General features: G+C 44.3%; 1 protein-coding gene across 1 annotated transcript in view; it reads right to left on the reverse strand.

The window, feature by feature from the left end:
- Window positions 1–3,214: 3,214 nt before the first annotated feature.
- entr1 (endosome associated trafficking regulator 1) overlaps window positions 3,215–26,680 on the reverse strand; it is a 112,175-nt gene continuing 88,709 nt past the window's right edge. The window contains exons 6-10 of the mRNA XM_084338056.1: window positions 12,384–12,457; window positions 12,188–12,299; window positions 8,474–8,536; window positions 8,099–8,238; window positions 3,215–7,573 (exon numbers count right to left, since the gene is read on the reverse strand). Of these exons, the coding sequence (XP_084194182.1) occupies window positions 7,483–7,573; window positions 8,099–8,238; window positions 8,474–8,536; window positions 12,188–12,299; window positions 12,384–12,457 (480 nt within the window). The 3' untranslated portion in view covers window positions 3,215–7,482. The remainder of the gene's footprint in view (window positions 7,574–8,098; window positions 8,239–8,473; window positions 8,537–12,187; window positions 12,300–12,383; window positions 12,458–26,680) is intronic.

The following is a 26,680-nucleotide window of genomic DNA, read 5'->3' on the forward strand; positions in this document are numbered from 1 at the left end:
GCAAAAAGTCCAAAAAACGTCCCATATGAGGTAGTTATAATATGATAATAAGAGGTAGTTATAATATGTTGTGTTTTGTTGTGTTGCTTTTGTCATCAGGAGTGTGTGTGTGTTGGAGGGGCGGAGTTTGTGACATCACTGGCATCTCTGACAGAGACTTTGCTGTTCCAACTGGATGGTGTCATGACTGTCGACCAGATCATCTCTGGAGGTAAACTCCTAATATTAGTCATTAACCCTTTCCTCCTAATATTATTCATTAACCCTTTCATCTCCTGACATTATTCATTAACCCTTTCATCTCCTAATATTAGTCATTAACACAATGTGCGCCATAAACGAGTTTACTCAGTATTGGCCGCCAATCGAATAACGCCAATAACGAGTTTACTCGTTTTTATGATCGTTATTTCCTTTATTCGCTATTGTCATTCATAATTCATCCAGCAAGGCTTCGGGAGTCTGTGGACTCTGTCGGATATTGCAATGGCTCAATACCGCCGCCTGGTGGATTTCGGGTGAGTTGCACTCCGAGTTACCCCGAAAATGCGATCGTTAGAAAAAGCTTGTTTTAGGTCCGGTGAAGTAAGACACTGTGATCGTTACAGAAACATGTTTCAGGTTCTGTAAAATAGACATAGGGGGTCCTTACCTTAGCCAGAAGGTACTCCAAAAAGAATAATTCCAATGATCCCATCGGCGATCGCAATTACTCGTTTATATGTAATTACTTGTGTTTACGGGAAACTATAGGTTTTGAGGCGAGCAGATCTCCTAGCGATTGCTTTGCAAGAGCTCCTCCCCCTCAGAGCGAGTCTTGACAGTCCAGTTCAGACATTGTCTCTACTGATCCCTTTCTATCAGAGTTCAAAAGGTAGGCGATACTGCCACCTGGTGAGATTCGATCAGCATTGCAATTCCAACGTAGGCAAATGAGCCAGGAAACCTAGAATGATCCGGATGATCGTTTAGAATGGGGATCAAAGGAAAACTCGTTATTGGCCACCAATGAGTTAACCCTTTCCTCTCCTAATATTATTCATTAACCCCTTTCTCTCCTAACATTATTTGATGCTAGCAGGGTTCAATCTGTGTGTTGTTGTTACCATAGAAACAGAGGTGTCTCCGGTCCAACAACAGCATCAACGACAGTCTGGAGACCACATCCAGAGAGGTTGCAGGTAACCTTTGCCCTTTACTCTGGCCTTTGAGGTAATGCAGGTCATAGTGTGCCAACATTGATTTGAAACCAAATATCTTGACACTTTATTGTGTAGAACCTGTGACCGATGGCAATGTTGGTATCTGATATTTTAATTTACTGATGTTAAATATGGTCCTGATATATCAACACTCCTACTCATGTAATATAAGGTACCTGCTGCTGGACCTTTACTCCCATTGATACAGTAAACTCTAGTCTTCCTATTATAACTCTATAGTGTGTGTGTGTGTGTGTGCGTGCGTGTGTGTGTGTGTAGGACATGGCCAGGGGTCTCCTACCTATCACCCCCTCCTGACAGCCTTGACAGAGACACCCCCTCAGTTACTATGACGACCTCAGCATCCTCTGTAACCACGGCAACATCTTCAGACATAGCAACCACCGCTTCCATCACCACAGCCAAGACCAGCCTGGGACACCTGTCGGCGATAGCGCAGCGAGAGGCAGCACTGAAGGTACACACACACATACACACACACTTTAAGTTTGGCCTCGGGCAGAACAATTTCAAAGCCATTATATGGTGGGCCAGAACCAAAAACAATGGCTAATTTAATAAATTGATAGTGAAAACGTTTTAACTCTGTGACAGACCACCTTATAACTAAGATTCTATTCTTTACTTCTGCGCACTGACTGAGAGATACTGTACACAAAATTTTTTGGTGATAATCTAAGCGAGTCTTTATCACAAACGGATCCAAATATATTTAATGTTTTGCAAAACATGTCTAGTGTTACGCCTGGCTTTAGAGGGTTAAAAGCCAAATTGTATTTTTAATTTAGTTAATGAATGTCTCGTTGTAATTCTTATATACAGTACCTAATGTATCACGTCTTCTTGAAGCGGATTCATCTTTTTTTGCTCCGATTTGACGTCAGTTTAATTGCATGGTTACTGTTCACAACAGTTTGAATGACTTACTGAACTGGTGTTTTAATTTCATACCACACTGCTTGTTTGCAGCACGTCGCGGCACTTTGCTCTCATCTGTCGGCTCCGTGCTACATTGCACCTCGCTGCTTATACCTGTTATTCACTCTCTCAACATGGATAAAACAAAGTATAATAAGCATTCTTTAGGTGGTGGTAGTTTCTCTGTTTGGACATTATAGCTTATATATATATATATAATATATAGCCTAGCCTATAGTCGGTCTGATATATATAAAAAAAATATATATATATTCTCAAAATAATAATTTCGGCCAGCGGGCCGCCTATTGCCGACCACTGCTGTACACACACACAGAGACTCACACATACTGTACACACACACAGAGACTCACACATACTGTACACACACACAGACACCGTCACACACATATGGAATAGAAGAGATAGAACTAACTACCTATTACAACAGAGATATAACTAACTACCTATTACAACAGAGATATAACTAACTATATTACAACAGATATAATTAACTACCTATTACAACAGAGATATAACTAACTATATTACAACAGATATAATTAACTACCTATTACAACATAGATAGAACTAACTCTACCTATTACATCAGATATAGAACTAACTACCTATTACATCCAAGATAGAACTAACTACCTATTACAACAGCGATGGAACTAACTCTAACCAGCTGTGTGTGTGTGTCAGGTGTTTGAACAGGCGTTCAGGACTCAGCTGTGTGCAACTCAAACAGACAGACGGCGCCTGCTGATCCAGACTCACCGATGGAGTCAACACTGGAACGACCTCATACATACACTGACACAAATACATTCAGAGTAACACACACTGACACAACTACACTCAGAGTAACACACACTGACACAACTACACTCAGAGTAACATAGACACTGACAACTACAGAGTAACACACCACCAGCTACATCACATGATTCTAACAGTGATGAATATTGTTGCTGTAGTTGATCAGATGAATAAACATCAGACGGTCCAGGTGGTTTTATCTTTTATTGACTAAAATAATTTACAATAGAAACTGCATGTTAGAAATCTAAAGTAGAAAATGTGCAACAAACAATTATGAGAAGGCACAGCGCTGTGGAGCTAACAATGTCATCTTCATCATCATCACCACCACCACCAGGGCCCTCATTTATCAACAATGCTTAGAAAGTGTTCTATTTTCGTTCTTAAGCACAGAATTTAGAATGTCTCTACGCACAGAAAAATCGGGATTTATCACACGTGCGTACACAGGTCGTACGCACACCTGCAAGTACTCCGTGTTGATAAATGCCACTTGTTCTACGCTCCGAGCTCGTGCACGATTTTAAGTATTTGCATATAGAACCGCCTGTAATTATACGGTAATGAAACACCCCCATGAAATGTGGAAAAGTGGACTAAACCGAGCGAACGCGTGGGAGAAATACGCGACAGGCTGACAGACGTGTACACGGTGATGTCGGAAACAGTCGGATATGATATCTATTAACTTCCTAAAGACCATTGCTGCCTGGGCAGCGCAAACTAATAAAGACCGTTAACCACTGTTTGGCGTTGGTGTCATTAATAATAACCATGCTGGAATATGAATGCCCTTTTTCGTTTCGTTCTTTTAAAGTTCGATTACCCAGGGATTAAAGTTCTCCGTCAATTTGATTCCAAATTGCGACGGATTTTCCGTAAATTTTCTACCTGCATGGTTTCATGATTTGTATAGGCATACAATCTATTTTGATGTCGGTATTAGGTATAGCCTATATAAATTATATAGCCTACATTATGCAACAGTAATTTGCGCATAACGCAGCATGGCACAGACATGTCACACGGAGCCCAGCGCCTGCATACAGTAAACTAACTTGATCGTTAATATAACTTGTCCTTGTATCTTTATGCTTATGAGAACATTAAATAATATGTATAGGCTATAGGCCGTCGTTTTGCCTAATAGCCTATATTCTCAAATGGCATTTAATGGCTATCCGCTGTGGGCTATCTCTTCGCTGACGGACCAGTATACCTTTATATCATATCATATTCCTATGTCTCCAAGGAATCGTGGGGCTCTGGGGAATAAAGGTTGGGAACCCCTGCTAGCCTATCCTAGGCTATTTTATTTACAGTAGTCTATTTATGATTTGTTTCCATAGCCCGTCTCAGTTATGCTGTGGCTGAGATGGGTCGGGATTAATGTAGCTGATAGGAGACTGCTTCTCGGCTATACGAATTAAAGCCACGATTGAAAATAATGTACTTCCTTCTTGACAATAGCATATACTATAACAATAATAAGAGTGTACAAGAACAATGAATCTCACTGCCATGTAGCCTACGCCATGTATAGCCTGCCTATGTGATCAATAAAAACGCGAACTTGAATTCCATCATCATATTTATATGTTGTGTCTGTCCACTATGTTTGTTACTTTGTTATTTTTTTCCCCTATGTAAAGCGACCTTGGGTCTCTTGAAAGGCGCTATATAAAATGAAGCTATTATTATTATTATTATTATCACGTCTGTGCGGGAGCTCACAAATAGACTGTGTTAGTCTCAGTGAAGTTTCAACGGAGGTCATCTATTCTAACCAACAAATTGAAGTAGAAAGCATTTTGTTGTGACCAATCTTATTTGGAAACATGACACACAAAATAATAGTATTTCGCTTTTTATTTTAAACAATATTTAATCGAGGGCGGCTACGTGGCGTAGTGGGCAAGGCACTCGCCACGAAATGCTGGAGACGCTGGGCTCGTCAGTTCGAGCCCAGCGCTCCACATTTGCTTTCAGTTTAGCTGGTCGTCCACAGTAATACACATTGGCCGTATTACGGGGAGGGAAACTGAAGGATGGGGATCGGGCGTTGTGGACAGCGACTCCTACAGGTCGGTTGGTGCGCCTGCGCAGTAGAATCAGGAAGTGTTGGGGGCAGCGTGAGCCTCCCACGCGTTACTCCTCGCCACTGAGAGATCGAGCTGCGCAGGTGAAAAGATGCGACTGCTGTTACCTCAAGTACCGGAGGGGACTTGTGCTATGTATGACTTAGTCCACATTGCAGCCGGCTTGTGGGAGGCAAGAAACAGCGTCCGTGACAGGGGAGGGTTGAATTGGATGATACGAAATTGGGATGGGAGAAAATATAGAAAATGGGAGAAAAAGTGGATAAAAAAAATATATATATATTTAATCGCGTTTAACCCCCCACCCCCGTGCCAAACAAGCAGGCCAACCTCTTGTTCGCGCATGAGCCCGTTATAATTACACTACTGTCGCTATTTTACAATTAACTATAATGAATTACGGGTCATACAGAACACGCCAGTGTTAAACTAATGCACGGAAGCTTATTTCCGCGTTGTAGTCTTCATATTCTACCGCTGAGCGCCAGGTATGCATGCTCTAAGCTGTGCGTAGATATACGCACAAAGTCAAGCACACGTTCAAAATGATAAGTCCCACACTTTGCTTAGAAATTATCGTACGCACGGGTTACGCACATATCTGTGCGTACGCACCATTGATAAATGAGGGTCCTGGTATTCTGATGTGATGACCCTTCCTTCTTTTATAGTTTCCTTGGTATAGAACACTGGTATTCTGATGTGATGACCCTTCCTTTTTTTGTAGTTTCCTTGGTATAGAACACTGGTATTCTGATGCGATGACCCTTCCTTCTTTTATAGTTTCCTTGGTATAGAACACTGGTATGCTGATGCGATGACCCGTCCTTCTTTTATAGTTTCCTTGGTATAGAACACTGGTATTCTGATGCGATGACCCGTCCTTCTTTTATAGTTTCCTTGGTATAGAACACTGGTATTCTGATGTGATGACCCTTCCTTCTTTTAGTTTCCTTACAGTAGAACAGGATGTAGACATTTAGAATCTCTTTACTCGTGAGACTGATTGCTTGATCTTAGCTTTAAGTCTTTCTACAACAACTCTGTTTCTGCAGGTGGAGCTGCGTACAGGTGGGTGGAGTCACTGAATATCACTACGTTTTAATACGTTTACAGCTGAAGGCAGAGAGGTCTATACTTACAGCTTGATTGATTGATTGGTTCATGTTTCATACACAATGTCTATACTTACAGCTGATTGGTCCCTGTTGTATACACAATGTCTATACTGACAGCTGACTGGTTCCTGTTTTATAAACAATGTCTATACTGAAGGCTGATTGGTTCAAATCATGTGAAGATAAAGCAGCAGGAGTCGTCATCTATACCTTCATGAAGCAGGTATGTAGAACATAATAAAATATAATAAACACAGTTAAATAATAATACAAAAGCTAACTAACTGAAATCCAGTCCACATGGTTGAAAACCAGACAAGAGGAGTAGATGTCAGAGCTCTGGGTGCAGATGACCGATCTTGGGCCAGACGAGTAGATGTCAGATCTTAGGCCAGACCAGACGAGTAGATGCAGATGGCAGATCTTAGACCAGACTAGATGAGTAGATGTCAGGGCTCTGGGTGCAGATGTCAGATCTTAGGCCAGACGAGACAAGTAGATGCAGATGGCAGATCTTAGGCCAGACTAGACTAGTAGATGCAGATGGGAGATCTTAGGCCAGACTAGACTAGTAGATGCAGATGGGAGATCTTAGGCCAGACTAGATGAGTAGATGTCAGGGCTCTGGGTGCAGATGGCAGATCTTAGGCCAGACTAGACTAGTAGATGTCAGGGCTCTGGGTGCAGATGTCAGATCTTAGGCCAGACCAGACGAGTAGATGCAGATGGCAGATCTTAGGCCAGACTAGACTAGCAGATGCAGATGGGAGATCTTAGGCCAGACTAGACGAGTAGATGCAGATGGGAGATCTTAGGCCAGACTAGATGAGTAGATGTCAGGGCTCTGGGTGCAGATGGGAGATCTTAGGCCAGACTAGACTAGTAGATGCAGATGGGAGATCTTAGGCCAGACTAGATGAGTAGATGTCAGGGCTCTGGGTGCAGATGGCAGATCTTAGGCCAGACTAGACAAGTAGATGTCAGGGCTCTGGGTGCAGATGTCAGATCTTAGGCCAGACCAGACCAGACGAGTAGATGCAGATGGCAGATCTTAGGCCAGACTAGACTAGTAGATGCAGATGGGAGATCTTAGGCCAGACTAGATGAGTAGATGTCAGGGCTCTGGGTGCAGATGGGAGATCTTAGGCCAGACTAGACTAGTAGATGCAGATGGGAGATCTTAGGCCGGACTAGATGAGTAGATGTCAGGGCTCTGGGTGCAGATGGGAGATCTTAGGCCAGACTAGACTAGTAGATGCAGATGGGAGATCTTAGGCCGGACTAGATGAGTAGATGTCAGGGCTCTGGGTGCAGATGGGAGATTCTATCGATGGAGTGAAGCAACTGAGACACTAAAGTTAGAGTCTCTGCTCCACTCAGCAACTGTCTAGAGAGAGAGAGAGAGATAATGAGAGAGACAGAGAGGGAGAGAGATAATTGTATGAAATAATAGCAGCATTAGAAATCACACCGTCTGTGACAGAGATTAAAGACCTACATCCAGATGGTTAATCTAAGCTACTCAAAATGATATGCTACATAAAGTACCAAATACTGTAATACATATACCGGTACATAAAGTACCAAATACTATAATAGATAAGATAGAATAGATAATAGAGAGAGAACTAAATACAGAAAATAGAACCAATAGTGGGTTTATGACAAGCTAAGTTTAGGATAAATCAGGATAAAATATCAGCTACAGGATTCAACTAAATTAAGAAGGTTGATAAAAAATAAAATATATATGCATCACATCAAGTGATGCTGAATACAGGCCCTGGGTGTTAGGGAGGTTAGGTTTAGGTTAAGGTAAGGGTTAGGTACTAACCTAATGGAGCTCTGGGTGTTAACAGCCTTGTTGAGGTTAAGGTAAGGGTTTAGGTTAATGTAAGGGTTAGGTACTAACCTAATGGAGCTCTGGGCGTTGTTGACAGCTTTATTGAGATGCTGGGAAGCCATCATAGCGTTGTGTCTCATGGAGCTAACAGCCTCCGTCTCTGCAGCCTGGAGACGCCCATTATCTGACCTGAACACATCACACTGAGCCTGCACACACACACATGCACGCACACACACACGCGCGCACATAATGTTCTACTGGACCAGCTAAATATTCAAGAACACAGTAAACAACAAGCCATAGAGTCAAACATTGAAATATAAACACTAAATAATACATATAGTCAAATGATCAAAACCTAAATAATAGCTCATTTGATAGTGTAGAAGTAATAGCTAAGTCTCTACCGGTCAGTCTGTCTCTGTCTGTCTGTCTCTCTACCTGTAATTGCTGTAGTTCCAGTTTCAGTTTGGAGACCGTGCTCTCTGCCTTCACTGCTCGCTTCTGAAGGACAGACAGAGACACAGACAGCGAGAGAGACACAGACAGACAGACACAGACAGAGAGAGACACACAGACAAACAGACAGACAGACAGACAGACAGACAGACAGACAGACAGACAGACAGACAGACAGACAGACAGACAGACAGACAGACAGAGAGAGAGAGAGAGAGAGAGAGAGAGAGAGAGAGAGAGAGAGACAGACACATACAGAGAGACATACAGGTTTAGTTCAAATGTTTAAACTAGCTTGTCGGGAAGGGGGCTAAATAATTCTCAAAGTTGTGCTACATTTAGACGAGGGAAATGGTCCACACGTCTCCCCTCTAAGCCCATGCAGTCTGGGGGCAAGAACCATGCAGTTATTTGCATGCAGTACAAATGTGTTAATTTAATAAAGATTGTGTATTTGACCATTTTCTGCATACTGGGGTCCCTAAACAGTCTTGGAATTGCATGAATTGGGAATGACTGTAAATCTGAGACTCTTGTGGATCCAATGAGCCCAGCTGTGTTCATGTGTGATGATGTTAGTTCCCATAGTAGCCATGCCATTATAGTGAGACATCTTTTCTTAATTTCTTTCTTTACTTGACCCGATTGTATAAAATGACCTCTAGGATCATCACAGCCTCATGAAGCTTTACAATCACAAACTAGAGACCTAACGTTAGAGCAGGGGTGGCCAACCCGCGGCTCACAAGCCGCATGCAGCTCTTTGCCCGCCAATGTGTGGCTCCCTCCACTAAAAAAAAAGAAAAAGAAAATGTATTATTATTATTTTTTATTTTTTTGTCATTCATTATTTATATATATATTTATTTTTTATCTTTGACTGTGAATAACACCATGGTAAAATTGACCAGACCTGAACAATCTAAGCAAATTAATAAAGGGAAGATGATTAAACAGAAGGTTTTGTAGATACAGTACTGAATTCTGCCATCCGGACACATGCAATTTGAAATATGATTATAGAATATCAGGCCTATAAATTACCTTATTATGGCCAAGTCGCACATCTATGGATCGGGCCAAATCTCCCCTTTCCAATAGCAGAGTTCAATCTGGATTTAGTATCACCAGGCGTGATTCACAAGTTCAGTTACTTTTATAATGTAAATTTCTCCAACATTTTTCATCAGATTGCAACGCCGTTTTTTGCTAGACATTCACAGAAAGGTAGAGAAACTAACTGTGTTCTGTATTATGGCAATAACGTTCAGGTTTGTGGGAGATAATCCCGAAAAATAAGAGAAATAAAAAAGTTTATCCAGAAATCAGATGATTGACAGGGGCTGGCGTGAGCTGGGTATGGTAGTTTTTCGAAATGTTAAAGTCCATCAAAAGCCCTGGGTCTCTTCCTTCAAAAGACTACACTCACTTTTGGCTGCGCCACTTCCTCCCGTCAATATGCGCCGGTTTCCGACTCAATGCCCTGAGATTTCTATAATCATATATTTCACTAATAACAGTTACAATCATTGGTAAACAAACGTAATGCTGAAAATATACACCTTGACTGCTGTTTTGACAGGGTTAGGGTCTTTACTCTTGGCTACATTTGAAAAGAAAACGCAACATTAATTCATACATTCTGTAGAGATGGATTTATGGCCTGATGTCATTTGCCGTCCATTACCGGACCGCTCGGGCTTAAGAGGTTAACCCTGTGAGGCCCAAATAAAAAAGACATTAGCAACATCAGAGGCCAGAGGGTGGGACCTATAAACATGAAGGGTGCCGTGACTGAAAAAAAGGTTGAGAAACGCTGGATATATGGTGTGGCTCTTTGTGGTACCACAGTAATTTTTGTGGCTCTTAGTCTCTAACTGGTTGGCCACACCTGCGGTAGAGCATTCAGAGAATGTCTGGCTTTCCTATGTCTATTGACCATAATGAGGTTTCTGAGTAATTCCCAGAACAGAAGTGATCGCAATCCAATCACCAGAGCATGCAATTCTTACAAGATTTCCAAATGTCAAAAGGTTTTTTATACCAAATCACAGCATGAGTTTTCTATGGTGTTCCTTAAATGTCTCTGTGTCTTAATGTGGTATTTGAGGGATTTATGACCATGTTCCAATCCAATAAAATCCAATGTTTATCAATTATATACATACAGGCCCTCTACCTTGAACAAGGTATTTATTAAACTAGCTTCATCTGTGGTTCATACAGGCCATTTACCTTGAACAAGGTATTTATTAAACTAGCTTCATCTGTGGTTCATACAGGCCATTTACCTTGAACAAGGTATTTATTAAACTAGCTTCATCTGTGGTTCATACAGGCTCTTTACCTTGAACAAGGTATTTATTAAACTAGCTTCATCTGTGCTTCATACAGACTCTTTACCTTGAACAAGGTCTTTATTAAACTAGCTTCATCTGTGGTTCATACAGGCCCTCTACCTTGAACAAGGTATTTATTAAACTAGCTTCATCTGTGGTTCATACAGGCCATTTACCTTGAACAAGGTATTTATTAAACTAGCTTCATCTGTGGTTCATACAGGCCATTTACCTTGAACAAGGTCTTTATTAAACTAGCTTCATCTGTGGTTCATACAGGCCATTTACCTTGAACAAGGTCTTTATTAAACTAGCTTCATCTGTGGTTCATACAGGCTCTTTACCTTGAACAAGGTATTTATTAAACTAGCTTCATCTGTGGTTCATACAGGCCATTTACCTTGAACAAGGTCTTTATTAAACTAGCTTCATCTGTGCTTCATACAGACTCTTTACCTTGAACAAGGTCTTTATTAAACTAGCTTCATCTGTGGTTCATATAGGCTCTTTACCTTGAACAGTCTTTATTAAACTAGCTTCATCTGGTTCATACAGACTCTTTACCTTGGACGAGGTCTTTATTAAACTAGCTTCATCTGTGGTTCACACAGGCTCTTTATTAAACTAGCTTCATCATTACCTTGTATAGATATAGAGCTAGTTTTTTATAGCTATAGAGCTAGGTTTTTATAGATATAGAGCTAGGCTGTATAGATAAAGAGCTAGGCTGTAGAGATATAGAGCTAGGTTTTTATAGATAAAGAGCTAGGCTGTATAGATAAAGAGCTAGGCTGTATAGATAAAGAGCTAGGCTGTATAGATAAAGAGCTAGGCTGTAGAGATATAGAGCTAGGCTGTATAGATAAAGAGCTAGGCTGTATAGATAAAGAGCTAGGCTGTAGAGATATAGAGCTAGGCTGTAGAGATATAGAGCTAGGTTTTTATAGATATAGAGCTAGGCTGTAGAGATATAGAGCTAGGTTTGTATAGATAAAGAGCTAGGCTATATAGATAAAGAGCTAGGCTGTATAGATATAGAGCTAGGCTATATAGATAAAGAGCTAGGCTGTATAGATATAGAGCTAGGCTGTATAGATAAAGAGCTAGGCTGTATAGATAAAGAGCTAGGCTGTATAGATAAAGAGCTAGGCTGTAGAGATATAGAGCTAGGTTTTTATAGATATAGAGCTAGGCTGTAGAGATATAGAGCTAGGTTTTTATAGATATAGAGCTAGGCTGTATAGATATAGAGCTAGGCTGTATAGATATAGAACTAGGTTTTTATAGATATAGAGCTAGGTTTTTATAGATAGAGCTAGGCTGTAGATATAGAGCTAGGCTGTATAGATGTGCATACAGTCATCAGATGGAGGTTCTGCTCTACAGACTGGACCATGCTCTCCAGAGCCTGCGCCTCCTTCTCCTCCTGCAACTTCCTCTGGACCAGCTCCTCAGACAGCTGACACACCCTGGCACACACACAATTAGAGTTAGTTATCTCGTGCTGAATACGTGATTGATCTGAATCTAAAGTGCATGCGTGTGTTACTGACCTGAGGTCGTTGTCGCCTGATTTCTTCTGGAGTTCTCTGATGACATTCTTCAAAGACCCATTCTCTTCCTTCAGCTGAGAGAGAGAGAGAGAGAAACAGAGAGAGAGACACAGAGACAGACAGAGAGAGATAATTGTATGAAATAATAGCAGCTGCATTAGAAGTCAGAGATTAAAGACCTACATCCAGATGGTTCATCTAAGCTACTCAAAACTATAGGCTACATAAAGTACCAAATACTGTAATACATATACAAAAAGTACCAAATACTATAATAGATATACAAAAAGTACCAAATACTATAATACAGGGGTGTACAGTGCGACATATCGCATATGCTACGAAAGAAACAAGAACTGCGCAATGTGAGTCTCTCCCTCTCGGAACGCAGTGCGCACTCCGTAATCGTCAGACTCTCGTCGCGCGTAATGCAAGTCTCTCTCTGTGCGTCTGTGTCTCTCTCTCGGAACGCAGTGCGTGCTCCATAATAGTCACTCTCCCATAAAAGTCTCTCTCCCTCTCTCTCAAGTAGCCAAACGTTACAGTCCAAATATCCAGTTCATTTTTATAGTGTGTGTGTGTGTGTGTGTGTGTGTGCAGTGGCGTCGTGTGGGTAAAATAACAGGATGCCAAAAAAAAAAGTTATAAAAAAAATATTTATTAAGATTTTTTATTACATTTTTTTGTGTGCATTAAAAAAAAAAATTTAAGCCAAATAATATTGTGACTAAATAAAAATGGACACTAAATAAAAATACACATTTCAAGTGTAAACAATAGATACAGCTATAGCTACTATAGTCCATGGGCCAGACCAGATATCGGCAGTTCTATATCGGTGTTCTATATACTATACAAACACAAAGAATGGGTACAATACAGGGCTCAATACAAACAACTGCTAAGAGGATGCAGACCAGATAAATACTTTAGTCTTGTTTACATAAGGTGAACGATGAATTCTCTTTTTCCTCTCTCTCTCTCTATCTCCTAGTATGTCTCCTAGTATGTCTCATTCTCCCCCTCTTTCCTTCCTCCCTCCCATTATAAGCGTCTTGCAATGTTGGTTAAGATATGAAATACTTGCCAGTAGTGTACTGCATAGTGCATACAGAGACTGTAAACAAACACGCTCACAACGTGTCTCCACAGTCCGCGATAATTAATGGGAATAGGAATATGATTGTCAAGATATTGCTGACATGGTAGAACATACAGTATACAGTTATTACAGTATGGCTCGGTGGGCCAGTCAAACCAAGCAGTCACCATGTACAGTATGGCTCGTACAGTCAAACCAAGCAGTCACCATGTACAGTATGGCTCGGCGGCCAGTCAAACCAAGCAGTCACTGTTACAAAGGGTCAGATTAAACCGAATATATATATTTATTGCTTGATATCCCTTGTATAATATTTGTATATCGTTTGATATCCCCTGTATATTATTTGTATATATACACGGAATATCCCTTTACCTTCGTACAAACCAGAGTAATATGCGCTCTCCTATTGGACACCCCCCCCAGGCTCCAGGCAGTCTCGTACTCAGACAGGTGCAGTGGGCGAGTTTGGGGCATGTTACAACATGCCTTTGGCAGTGCAGTGATTCAGGACCAAAGTAACCAGGTTGGGACTAGATTGTCACCTTACGTATAAATACGGCGCAGGTGTAAACAGCAGTAGTTCAGTTCAAACCTTAAGACCTTCACCACGAGTCAACGTGCAAGTGAAGTGAGCAACCTTGCGTCTAAATAGAGCACTTAGAACATGTGCGAATAGGATAGTAAAAGTGTCAGAGTTTAGTGAAGTAACGTCAAGTTCAACCTAGTTTAATGTGAAGTATAGTGCACAGAAGAATCTACACCGGCGATTGCAGAACCATTTCTGGTTGGATTATATTGCTTTGGGACCGTTACCGCTGGAGGAGAGTACCGTGGATTCCACTATCGTTTGGGATTTACCCCCGTGAGGATCATCACTCGAGCCCGCCTCTAGGAAGAGGCTGGCTGGCTGTCGTCCATGCTGTCGAGCATACTTGGATTACAACTGCTGCTTTGTCTGCTGATCAAGGGAGTACATGCACCGACTCCCGTAGCTGGAGCCTCTTTATTCCTCGTTGACCCAGACTTTGTACCCGAACATTCCTCTACCCCGGCCGGCCTTACACCCGGAGGGAACCCCCCAGTGTCTCCAGCTGGTACTAGTGTGCCCTATGTAATTGCTATGCCACAGGTGGCGTCAGTTTAGACCCATCTTAGTATTCATACTATTCTCATTGACTTACGCTCTTGACTTACTTTACGTGTGTTCTTCGCCATACAAGCGCGAGCATAATTCTCAATCTGTAACCTAACGTTGCTTGATAATAATAAATACCCTCTAAATAGTACTTTATGTGTCATTGCCGTATTCTTGTGTGGGTGTTCACCATATATATTCATGTACTGTATGGCCAGTAATTAAAGTACATAACTAGTAGTGGTTTAATATACCATACTCTTTAATACAGTCAGGGAATTGTACCCCTCAGTTACAATTGGTCCTTCGAGCCGGATGGTATCAGTGTAATATTTAATATAATATTGATATTAACCATGGCCAGCGGTGAACACTCCCCAAGCGGCTCTCCCAAGCTAGAACGCCCGCAGCGCAAACGTCAGCCACCTCCCTATCTGGAGGAATACGCTGTCGGTCTAATACCTAGCTTTAAACAGACGTTAAATGCGGATAAAGCGGATAGTCAAAGCACGTCAAATCCTACCGACCAGGCGACCCTGCCAGTAGAGACCCCAGTGGGTTCTAACGAAACTGACCAAGCTCACGGGGGGGACCAGGGGGGACATGACATGACTATACCCCCAGACAACGTCAACGGGATAGTCCCCGGAGAGCTCCAGGATAAAGAAAGCGCTCCAGGGACAGAACCCGACACACCACCAGAAGAGAAGCGCGCCCAGGAGATGGACCTCGGGGCGCGCCCAGAGAACAGATCTCCAACGAGCACTGTCAGAAGCCGATCACCTCCGTCAGTGTCATCCCCCAGCGAGGCGGACCAGATGCTGGCGCAGGCCTTCATCGCCACCCTGACAGCCTCCACCGAACGCGATCGACTTCAGGGTGAACGCGATCGACCTCAAGCACAGACGCTTAGTGAGCGCGAACAGTCTTCCATGGAACAAGAGCGCCTCCGGGCGCAACAATTAAGTGAGCGCGAACACTCTACCATGGAAAGAGAGCGCCTTCAGGCTCAACAGACGAGCGAGCGCGAACAATCTGCAGACCAACGAGAGCGCCTTCACGCGCAACTCCAAGCGCAAGCCCTTAGTGAACGCGAACACTCTGCAACCGAGCGAGAGCGCTTCCAGGCGCAACAAAGGAGTGAAGACGACCGCATAAGACTGGAGACCAGACGCCTTCAGACGGAAGAGAACATTGAAAGAGGCCGCGCCGATGCACAGCGCGCCGCCGCCAATGCACAGCGCGCCGCCGCCAATGCCCAGCGCGAAGCACAGCGCGACGCCGCCAATGCACAGCGCGACGCCGCCAATGCCCAGCGCGAAGCAGAGCGCGACGCCGCCCATGCCCAGCGCGAAGCAGAGCGCGACCGGCTGCAGGCGCAGATGATAGAACAATTGATTGCCATGGCGACACCCCCTCTCTCCGCACGGAGCTCCCGGAGATCATCACGACAAGGGTCTAGGGCACCTTCCCCTACCCGACCCAGCAACCTGGGACCCGGCCAACAGAAGGATCCTGTCTACGTCTCCGAACCCCCTCCCCGACCGGTCCATACGAGACCCAGCCACCGGGAAGAACCGGCCTACGTCGCCGAGAGACTGACTAGAAGACTCCAGGACCTAGAAGAGGAAGAGGAAGAGGAGGAATGTCAAGCCCACCAGCAGCAACGTACTCTGGATTAGGAGGCCCAGTACAGCCCCGACCAGCAGCAACGTACTCTGGACCAGGAGGCCCAGTACAGCCCAGACGTCAGCCCCGAGTCACTGCACTACAAACCCCCGACCCAACTCACGGGTGAGTTTGACGTACAGTCAGCACCGAGGAACAGCACCTGGGTACCCGGCCCCTGGTACCCACCAAGTACCAGCCCACGACAACATGTACGGGGAGACTCGCCCAGGAGGCCTCTTCCCCTACGCTCACCAATGTGCCAGCCATCCATGGTATCGTACCTTGGCACACCGACGTTCCCAGACTTTACGCACGAGGACAGAGCACAGTACACGGAATTACGGATGTGCTTGGAGACTATGATGTCCGACGTCCCCGACGAGTCGTACAAATATGCCATCCTCCTCAAGCATCTCAAGGTGCCCAGAGCGCATAATATAGCGCTGGCATATTCCAACTCAAGCACCCCATACTCCGCGGCTCTAGTGGCCCTCGACCAGCGTTATGGACGTATATGGGACTACGTGATACAAGAAATAAAGGATATCGACCGCCTCCCCCCGGCCAAAGACAATAGAGCATTGGATGACCTCTCTATCAAGGTACAATCCCTGGTAGGGATGCTGGGGTCTCAAAGGGAGAAAGGGAGATATGAACTATATGCTAACTCTAATGTAGAACGAATACTAGAGAAGCTCCCTCCAGCCCGCCAAGAGCGCTTTCGGCGGCAGAGAGACCACCGTGATCCCGGCGGTCCCGAGCCATCCCTCCTAGACCTGGCCGCCTTCCTCGCAAGAGAAGTCAGCAGCCTATGACTGGATACGTTCGTGTGGAGTGGACCAAGCCCAAGAGATGGACCTCGGAGATCTAATGATAACCGCCGGTCGGTGACTGTTATGCACCAGGCCGAGTCAGTGCCGCAGCACGAGAACCACAGCAACCCCCCGACCAAGGGGGAGTGGAAGATTGAATGCCAGTACTGTGAAAAGGAACATCGGCTGTATCAATGTGACACTTTCAAGAAGCTGACCACTGACGAGGTGAGTCAGTGGATCAAAGCCAACCGCCGCTGCTTCCGCTGCGCGCGCAGCCATATGGCAGCTGAGTGCCGTTTAAAGAAGAAATGCAGCAAGTGCGACGGCGCCCACTTGGAGGTCCTGCACGACATCAACAAGCGTCCGCCAGGAAACCAAAGTGGGCCCGTCACGGTGATGTATCAGGCCGAGGCGGTGGCACCACTACCGAAGATCCATAGGACCGCCCCCTGGTGTCCTGACTGCTACAGCAGACACTGGGAGTCACGGTGCTACTCGGACTACCGCGAGTCGGCACCACTACAGAAGATCCAAGGCAACCCACCAACAGGAGTGCTCCACATAGACCAGCATAGCGGGACCCCCCGAGTGCTCATCAAAGTGGTCAGAGTGCTCCTGAGCTACGAGGACAAGGTCCTGGACACTTACGCCGTCCTAGACGATGGGTCTGAAAAGACTCTCCTCCTCGCTTCCGCCGCAGCCCAGTTGGGCCTGCGGGGTGCCAAAGGAACAATGACAATCCGTACCATTAGAAGAGACCAGAAGACCATAAAGGGTGAAAATGTCTCCTTCACGATAGCAGCGGTCGAGCAGCCCGAGAAGCAGTATAGTATCACTAACGTCTTCACCAGCCACGACATAGGCCTGTCACAGTACACCTACCCCATCCCACAGCTGATGGCGAAGTACGTGCACCTACGCAGACTACCTATACCGCTTATCGACGGCGCCACACCGACCCTGCTCATAGGCTCCGACCACGCGGACCTCATTCTCCCAATTGAGGCGGCCCACATCGGACCCAAAGGATGCCCAGTCGCGGTTCAGACCCGACTGGGGTGGACGCTCCAGGGCCCCCTCTACGGACTTGACAGTCAACCCACGTTTACACGCTGCCTGCACACAAAGGTGAGCGACACAGGCCAGTCTCTCGTACAGCCCGTTGAGAGGCTATTGACATTAGACGAGAGGCCTGTGAGAGAACCGTGGGCACAAGAAGAGGGAGTTCCGAACTCCACCCCCCTCAGCTGCGCTCCAAGCGACGTAGCTGACCTCGAACCCAGCACCCCAAGCGACTCCTTGATGGGGCGGCCGGAACCGGCCCCTCCTCAGACGGGGTACAGACCAAACAAGAGGAACAGACGGAGGATGTGGAGACACAGCCAAGCACAGATCAACCAGTCTCAGGCCCGCTTCCTCCTAAGCTCCCTACCATCCCTTCCAGCCCGTCAGAAGCGGGTCAAGGACAGGGACAACTTAAAGGTGGACACAATCGTTATGATCATAGACCAGTCACTACCCCGAGCTGCGTGGCCGGCCGGCCGCGTAAGCAAAGTGATCACTGGTGCCTACGGAAAGGTCAGAGCGGCAGAAGTTATTGTCCAGGGACGGACCTACACCCGACCCGTGGCGAGGCTGATAGAGTTGCCAAGGCTCCCTGACTCCCTTGATGACGATCATGACCCACTGACTTTGTAGATTGCCCTACTCCCCACAACAGACATTGAGTAGTTGACAGGACTATTAATCTGTCTTCACTTTAACTAATTAGGTGCGGACTAATTAGGAGGCGGCTGTTACAAAGGGTCAGATTAAACCGAATATATATATTTATTGCTTGATATCCCTTGTATAATATTTGTATATCGTTTGATATCCCCTGTATATTATTTGTATATATACACGGAATATCCCTTTACCTGCGTACAAACCAGAGTAATATGCGCTCTCCTATTGGACACCCCCCCCAGGCTCCAGGCAGTCTCGTACTCAGACAGGTGCAGTGGGCGAGTTTGGGGCATGTTACAACATGCCTTTGGCAGTGCAGTGATTCAGGACCAAAGTAACCAGGTTGGGACTAGATTGTCACCTTACGTATAAATACGGCGCAGGTGTAAACAGCAGTAGTTCAGTTCAAACCTTAAGACCTTCACCACGAGTCAACGTGCAAGTGAAGTGAGCAACCTTGCGTCTAAATAGAGCACTTAGAACATGTGCGAATAGGATAGTAAAAGTGTCAGAGTTTAGTGAAGTAACGTCAAGTTCAACCTAGTTTAATGTGAAGTATAGTGCACAGAAGAATCTACACCGGCGATTGCAGAACCATTTCTGGTTGGATTATATTGCTTTGGGACCGTTACCGCTGGAGGAGAGTACCGTGGATTCCACTATCGTTTGGGATTTACCCCCGTGAGGATCATCACTCGAGCCCGCCTCTAGGAAGAGGCTGGCTGGCTGTCGTCCATGCTGTCGAGCATACTTGGATTACAACTGCTGCTTTGTCTGCTGATCAAGGGAGTACATGCACCGACTCCCGTAGCTGGAGCCTCTTTATTCCTCGTTGACCCAGACTTTGTACCCGAACATTCCTCTACCCCGGCCGGCCTTACACCCGGAAGGAACCCCCCAGTGTCTCCAGCTGGTACTAGTGTGCCCTATGTAATTGCTATGCCACAGGTGGCGTCAGTTTAGACCCATCTTAGTATTCATACTATTCTCATTGACTTACGCTCTTGACTTACTTTACGTGTGTTCTTCGCCATACAAGCGCGAGCATAATTCTCAATCTGTAACCTAACGTTGCTTGATAATAATAAATACCCTCTAAATAGTACTTTATGTGTCATTGCCCTATTCTTGTGTGGGTGTTCACCATATATATTCATGTACTGTATGGCCAGTAATTAAAGTACATAACTAGTAGTGGTTTAATATACCATACTCTTTAATACAGTCAGGGAATTGTACCCCTCAGTTACAGTCACCATGTACAGTATGGCTCGTACAGTCAAACCAAGCAGTCACCATGTACAGTATGGCTCGGCGGCCAGTCAAACCAAGCAGTCACCATGTACAGTATGGCTCATACAGTCAAACCAAGCAGTCACCATGTACAGTATGGCTCGGTGGCCAGTCAAATAATAACACAGTATTACACTCTGGTGATAATGTTAGTTAGCAACCAAGCTAGCCTGATAACGTTAGTTAGCAACCAAGCTAGCCTGATAACTAGGGATGGGTACCGAATTCGGTACTTTTGAGGTACCGAACCGAAACACGTCGGTACTACCGAGTATCGATTCAAGTGAGATACCAAAAATAAATTACCTTTTTAATTTTTTTTTACCTTTTTTCTTTTCATCTCAACGTTCACACGCACAATATATGCTTACCTAGGATTTGACTTGATTCAACAACAAAGCAGTCGGAGCAATGGCAAGCCGAAAACTGTCGAAATTGTAGTTATTTGAAGTTTGGATTTATTTTTTCACGATTGAGGTAGGTAAATAAAATTTCTTGAGACTAAAGTACCGAAAAAAGGTACCGTTGGGTACCGGTATCGATTCACAGGTACCGGTACCGTATTAGTTCAAATGTGAAAGGTACCCATCCCTACTGATAACATTAGTTAGCAACCAAGCTAGCCTGATAACGTTAGTTAGCAACCAAGCTAGCCTATGCATTGCAGGCTTACCTGGCCAATGTTGTAGTCCTGGATAGATAGATTTGTTAAATCAGAAGAATATCCACAGTGGTGTGCTGTGCTGGTCCCCAGTAAAGGTCGCCGCCGGGCGAAAAATAAGTTGCTGCTCAATGAATGAATCCGAGAGAGGAATCCGAATTTCCCCTCTAACTAGTGCTATATGCTTCATTGCGTTGTTAATAAAGTTTTCAATCAATCAATCAAACAATGCCATTTGTTTATACATTCACAAGACTTGCATAACGTTACATAATGTTAGCTAGCAAGCCAGCTAGTCGACAATATCTCCTTCTTCCATGATTGCAACCCTATCTACAGTACTAGAGAATTCGAAAGTGCCCGCGAGGCAAAGACGTTTGGTCACGTTTAGCTTTTAATGTGATTTGATTGGCCAGAAGCCAAATTAGAAAAAATGCCACCTAACCTAGAACCAAGCTGGGCCGTGTTAAGGCTTTAGGCGCTAAGCCCAACCCAGCTTGAATCTTATTGGCTAATAATTAAGCAATAGGACGAATAAACAAAACAAAAAACGGCCTAGCGTCCAAAAGCCTCCAAATGTCAATCAAAATAATAGTACCAGGCTGGCAGACAGTGAGTATGGGCTGCCTCAGTCAGTGACAGTGTTAGAGAGAGTGGGCACAGTTTCGCTCATTCGGTTAATTTCTCCAGGAGGGAGAAAATTATTATAACACAGAGTTGAAAAATAATGATTTTTTAGGGTGGCTACGTGGTGCAGTGGGCAAGGCGCTCACCACGAATACTGGAGGCTGGGCTCAAACAGATAATCTCCCTGTTCGAGCCCAGCGCTCCACATTGCTTTCAGTTTAGCTGGTCGTCCGCACTAATACACATTGTTAGAATGGTACAGTCACGGGGTAGTGACTGGTCTATGATCATAACGATTGTGTCCACCTTTAAGTTGTCCCTGTCCTTGACCCGCTTCTGACGGGCTGGAAGGGATGGTAGGGAGCTTAGGAGGAAGCGGGCCTGAGACTGGTTGATCTGTGCTTGGCTGTGTCTCCACATCCTCCGTCTGTTCCTCTTGTTTGGTCTGTACCCCGTCTGAGGAGGGGCCGGTTCCGGCCGCCCCATCAAGGAGTCGCTTGGGGTGCTGGGTTCGAGGTCAGCTACGTCGCTTGGAGCGCAGCTGAGGGGGGTGGAGTTCGGAACTCCCTCTTCTTGTGCCCACGGTTCTCTCACAGGAAACTGATGGGTGGGGATCGGGCGTTGTGGACAGCGACTCCTACAGGTCGGTTGGTGCGCCTGCGCAGTAGAATCAGGAAGCGACGGGGGCGGGGCCCCTCCAAAGCCCAGACCCCTGACGCTGAAAGATCGAGCCGCACAGGTGGAAAGATGCGACTGCTGTTACCTCAGTTAGCTGTTCCAGCTGCTGAGGTCAGGCAGACGCCTGCGAACCCCAGCTACTAGGACAGAGAGGCTTCGGCTCAGCTTCTTCCCCCAGGCCATCAGAGCCTTGAACAATGAACACTGAGTGCCACAGAACACTGAACTTTCCACACACAAGCACACATGAGCACACACACGACACGCACGCTGTGCACGCTCACACACTAGCAGCCACTTTAACATGAGCAGGCACACACTCATGCTGCACACGCCCACACTTATGGCCAAAAAGGAAAGGTCACTTTAAAAATAGTATAGCAACAGTAACAGTGTATTGCACTACCAAAGGACCTAGCATGTCCTACATGCTCTGTAAATAACTATGTACAGATACCGAGATGTCCCACCATGTTACCTGTTTATTGCACAATGTTGTTTTTTATTGGATTCTATTATATGTTGTACCACTGTATTGCACATCGTTGCGGGCAAGACCACCCGCATTTCATTGTATACCTGTATGCCGTGACAAATAAAACTCTTGACTTGACTTGACTTATCGGAGGGGACTCGTGCTATGTATGACTTAGTCCACATTGCAGCCGGCTTGTGGGAGGCATGAAACAGCGCTCAAAGACAGGGGAGGGTTGAATTGGACGATATGAAAATTGGGATGGGAGAAAAAAATTTAATGGGAGAAAAAGTGGATCAAAAAAGGAAAAATAATGATTTTTTGTTATTGTAAACTATAAAAAAATAAATTTTAAATTAAATTTTTTTTTACCGTTTATATTTTTGGGGAAGCTTGGCTTCCCTTGGCTTTCATGAATATTCACCACTGTAGTGTGTGTGTGTGTGTGTGTGTCTGTGCAGATGAGGTCAGAGGAGTTTGATAGTATTTACTGAGGATGGCCAGATAATGTTGATATTTAAATGTAGCGGGGGTGACTATGCCCGCACTGTAGGGGTTAATATGGTGTTATCTTACCTTGGACGACTGAGGCAACGAAAGGATCCAAGTCCCCGCCCCCAATACAATTAGTCCCAGTACCTACGTGTGTAAGTAAGTATGTTTGTAACTATCCTGCTCAATTCAACAGTTAGTATTGAATATCAATAGATGTTCAGGATTTATCTCTGACACAGTGGCAACCTGAAGTGTACAATTATGCTCAATGCTCAACAGTATTAGATAAAGCATAAATCCTCCCTCCCCAGGTCTAACAGGATAGGTGAGACGCCCCTACTGCCTACCCCAAGGTAAACCATTTCTCACAAACACCTGAGAAGTGAATTCAATTTGTCAATCAATGAAATATTTATTCTTCAAAAATAAATATTCTCTTTCTCTTTGGTATATTCTCCGTTGCAACTCTTTCCATTGAAGGTCAATTATCTCCAACAACAATAATGCGTGTATCACTTTCACAGTATAACATTCCTTTGAATGCTCAATATAGGGATGCACGATAATTATCGGGCCGATAATTATCGGGCCGATATCAGCAATTATGACGTCATCCCGATAAACTCGATAACGTTATTGATAGCTCCGATAACATATAATAAATTTTTTGGTTAAAAGAAATCCGGTGTGGGTGGATTTGGATGAAGGGCGCTTGTTTTTATTATAGCCTCCTCCCGTTTTGCCAGTACTGTGGTAAAACTGATAGCGTGTGGTTTAGGAACAGGGAGTTTTTCACAAATCGAGCGCTCCCTTTCTTGGCTGTGACGTAGTCACGTTACATTCGGAGACAGACAGTCGATCTGCCAATTACGTCCCACGGCTTGCACCCACCTCTTCTTCTTACCACCAATCAGAAGCTCTCGTTCGTTTATTTACCTCCGGATTGTCAGCCATTACTCTACTCGGAGCTAACGTTATCTCCCCGCCAGCCACATTGACAAGTACCAGCGCTTATACATTACTGGCAAATGTCTTGTTGCACTTGTGCACAAGCGTTGTCAGCATCGACTTTAGTAAAATAGACCCAGACTTTTGAACATTTCGTTCTCTCCGCCATTATGAGAGCAGAGCTGTCTGTACTGAGTCGGCAGCGCAGCACCCGTGTGTGTGTGTGTGTGTGTGAGTGAGTGTGTGTGTGTGGGAGGGAGCCCGCTCGCAGGCAGAGACAGAGGCAGGAGAGATAATAGACAACGGCCAACAAGATTAGTTTGCGACGTTTAGATTCCTCAAAAAAAAACTCCATAATTTCTCGAGTACCGATAGCAGTACCGATGACGTCGGAGCTTATAAATACTAAAAAAATAAATGATAAAAAAAAAATATATATATATATATATATATATATATATATATATATAGTTAAAAAAAATATTATAATACAATAAATATCGGTTATCGGTATCGGTATCGGCTTGAGGAGCATAAAGTTATCGGTATCGGTGTCAAAAAATCAATATCGTGCATCCCTAGCTCAATATAGTTGGTACTCAGTTACTTCTACTCAACATGAATTCACAATATGCATATATATTCCAATATATCACACAATATGGCAGTTCATTTATCACAATTCCATACATTCTGAAAGAAGCTCTTATAACTATGCAATGGGAATATTCACTTTGAATATAAAATGTGATATCAGTCACACTTCAAGGGTTAACACAACACTCTTACAACTGACAAAGGGTTTGATACAATTACCATTCTTGTAAACTTAGAACGAGATGTGGTGAGTCACTGGGAGATGTCTTCGGATGGCAGGGAAACATTTCTTCTCCTATTGAGGTCTAACTGCGCCAACTGCTTCAATCACTGAGTGTGTGTGTTCCAGTCTGTATGTGTGTGCGTGTGTTCCAGTCTGTTAGTGTGTGCGTGTTCCAGTCTGTTTGTGTGTGTGACTGTGTGTTATTGGCACGGCAGCTTTTCTTCTTTATTAACTCCTGCGTCTGTCCGGACAACAGGCAACAACTTCTTCTTCAATCCAATTCAGTCTTTGCTGTGATTGTCTTTCGTCTTCTGTACTCTATACCAGTGGTTCTCAACTGGTCTAGCCTCGGGACCCAACATTTTCCTTAGTCATTAAGTCGCGACCCAAATATTTGAACCACTATGATTTATTTCAATTTTTTTTGCAGTAATACACGATATTTCATGCACTGTTAAAAACATGAAATAAACACAAAAAAGTGCAACAAAAGTGCAACTAGGGCTAAAAACCCAATGAAATAAAATAATAATAAATAATAATATATGCTTCTTAGCAGACTTCTTAGCTTAACATAATAGACCTACAGTAAGTTTGGGGGAACTAATGGGATAACTGGGGTTGCAACAAAAGTGCAACTAGGGCTAAAAACACAATGAAATAAAATAATAATAATAAATAATATATGCTTCTTAGCAGACTTCTTAGCTTAACATCACAGGGAACTAATGGGATAACTGGGGATGTTGTTTGCTCCTGACAAGAGTCTCAAAGTCTGGGGTGATGGTAGACAAAGCAACTCTGAGGTCGTGCTCAATGTCCAATCTGTTCCTCTGCTTTGTCTTCAGCTGGACCAGAGTTGAGAAGCCACTTTCACAAAGATAGGTAGTGAAAAAATGTTAAAAAATAAAAATAAAATAATTATTTTACACATACATCCGCGACCCACTCAAAATGGCCCTGCGACCCACCAGTTGAAAACCACTGCTCTATACGATACGAACGTCAACGAACACGACCGCAGTAACGCACTCAGAGATTTACCGTCCGTGTCAATCAAGGCGCAAAGCTACACTTGACGTGAAACACTACACATACTGACCGCATGTTCCGGTGGTAGCTACTAACTTTAGCTTATTAAAACTTCATCAAAACGCTCACAGAATATACGTCTGCTTCTTTCGTCAGCAATGTAATTCGTCTTCTTGAAACTCAGCACTGACGAAGCCTCTTTCGCTCTCAGTCGATGTCCTTTTCCAAAAACCCTGTCACTTAAAACTCACGTTAAAATAACAAGGTGAACACCCACTTCGGTAAAGCCGTCCGTTTTGATGTCCGTTTCTTCTTTTCAGAGTTTGCTGAGTCAACTTCTTGTTTTTTTCTTTTTTTGATCTTTTTCCCCCTCCTTTTTCCTCCGATTTTCTCCCATCCCAATGTTAGTCGTTATGCCAATTCCCAATCCCCTTCCTGGTCGCGTGAATATTTTCGGCAACCAACTTGTGTTTAGCGTTTCTCTGATTGGCCACTACGCCCATGTGACCGCGGCAGCGCGAGAGAGCTGCAGCGCGGAAATAGGCTGTCTGTCTATTGCCATTCTCTAAGACAAACTCTAACCTTAACCAGCTCCTTAACAGCGCCTAAACTTAACCCTTCTAACCTTAACCAACTCCGAAACAATGCCTAACCTTAACCTTAACCAACTCCGAAACAATGCCTAACCTTAACCTTAACCATAACCAACTCCGAAAGAATATTGCCATTCTCTAAGACAAACTCTAACCTTAACCAGCTCCTTAACAGCGCCTAAACTTAACCCTTCTAACCTTAACCAACTCCGAAACAATGC

Source organism: Notolepis coatsorum (genome assembly GCF_963971535.1).
Source record: "Notolepis coatsorum genome assembly, chromosome: 2".
NCBI lineage: Eukaryota > Metazoa > Chordata > Actinopteri > Aulopiformes > Paralepididae > Notolepis > Notolepis coatsorum.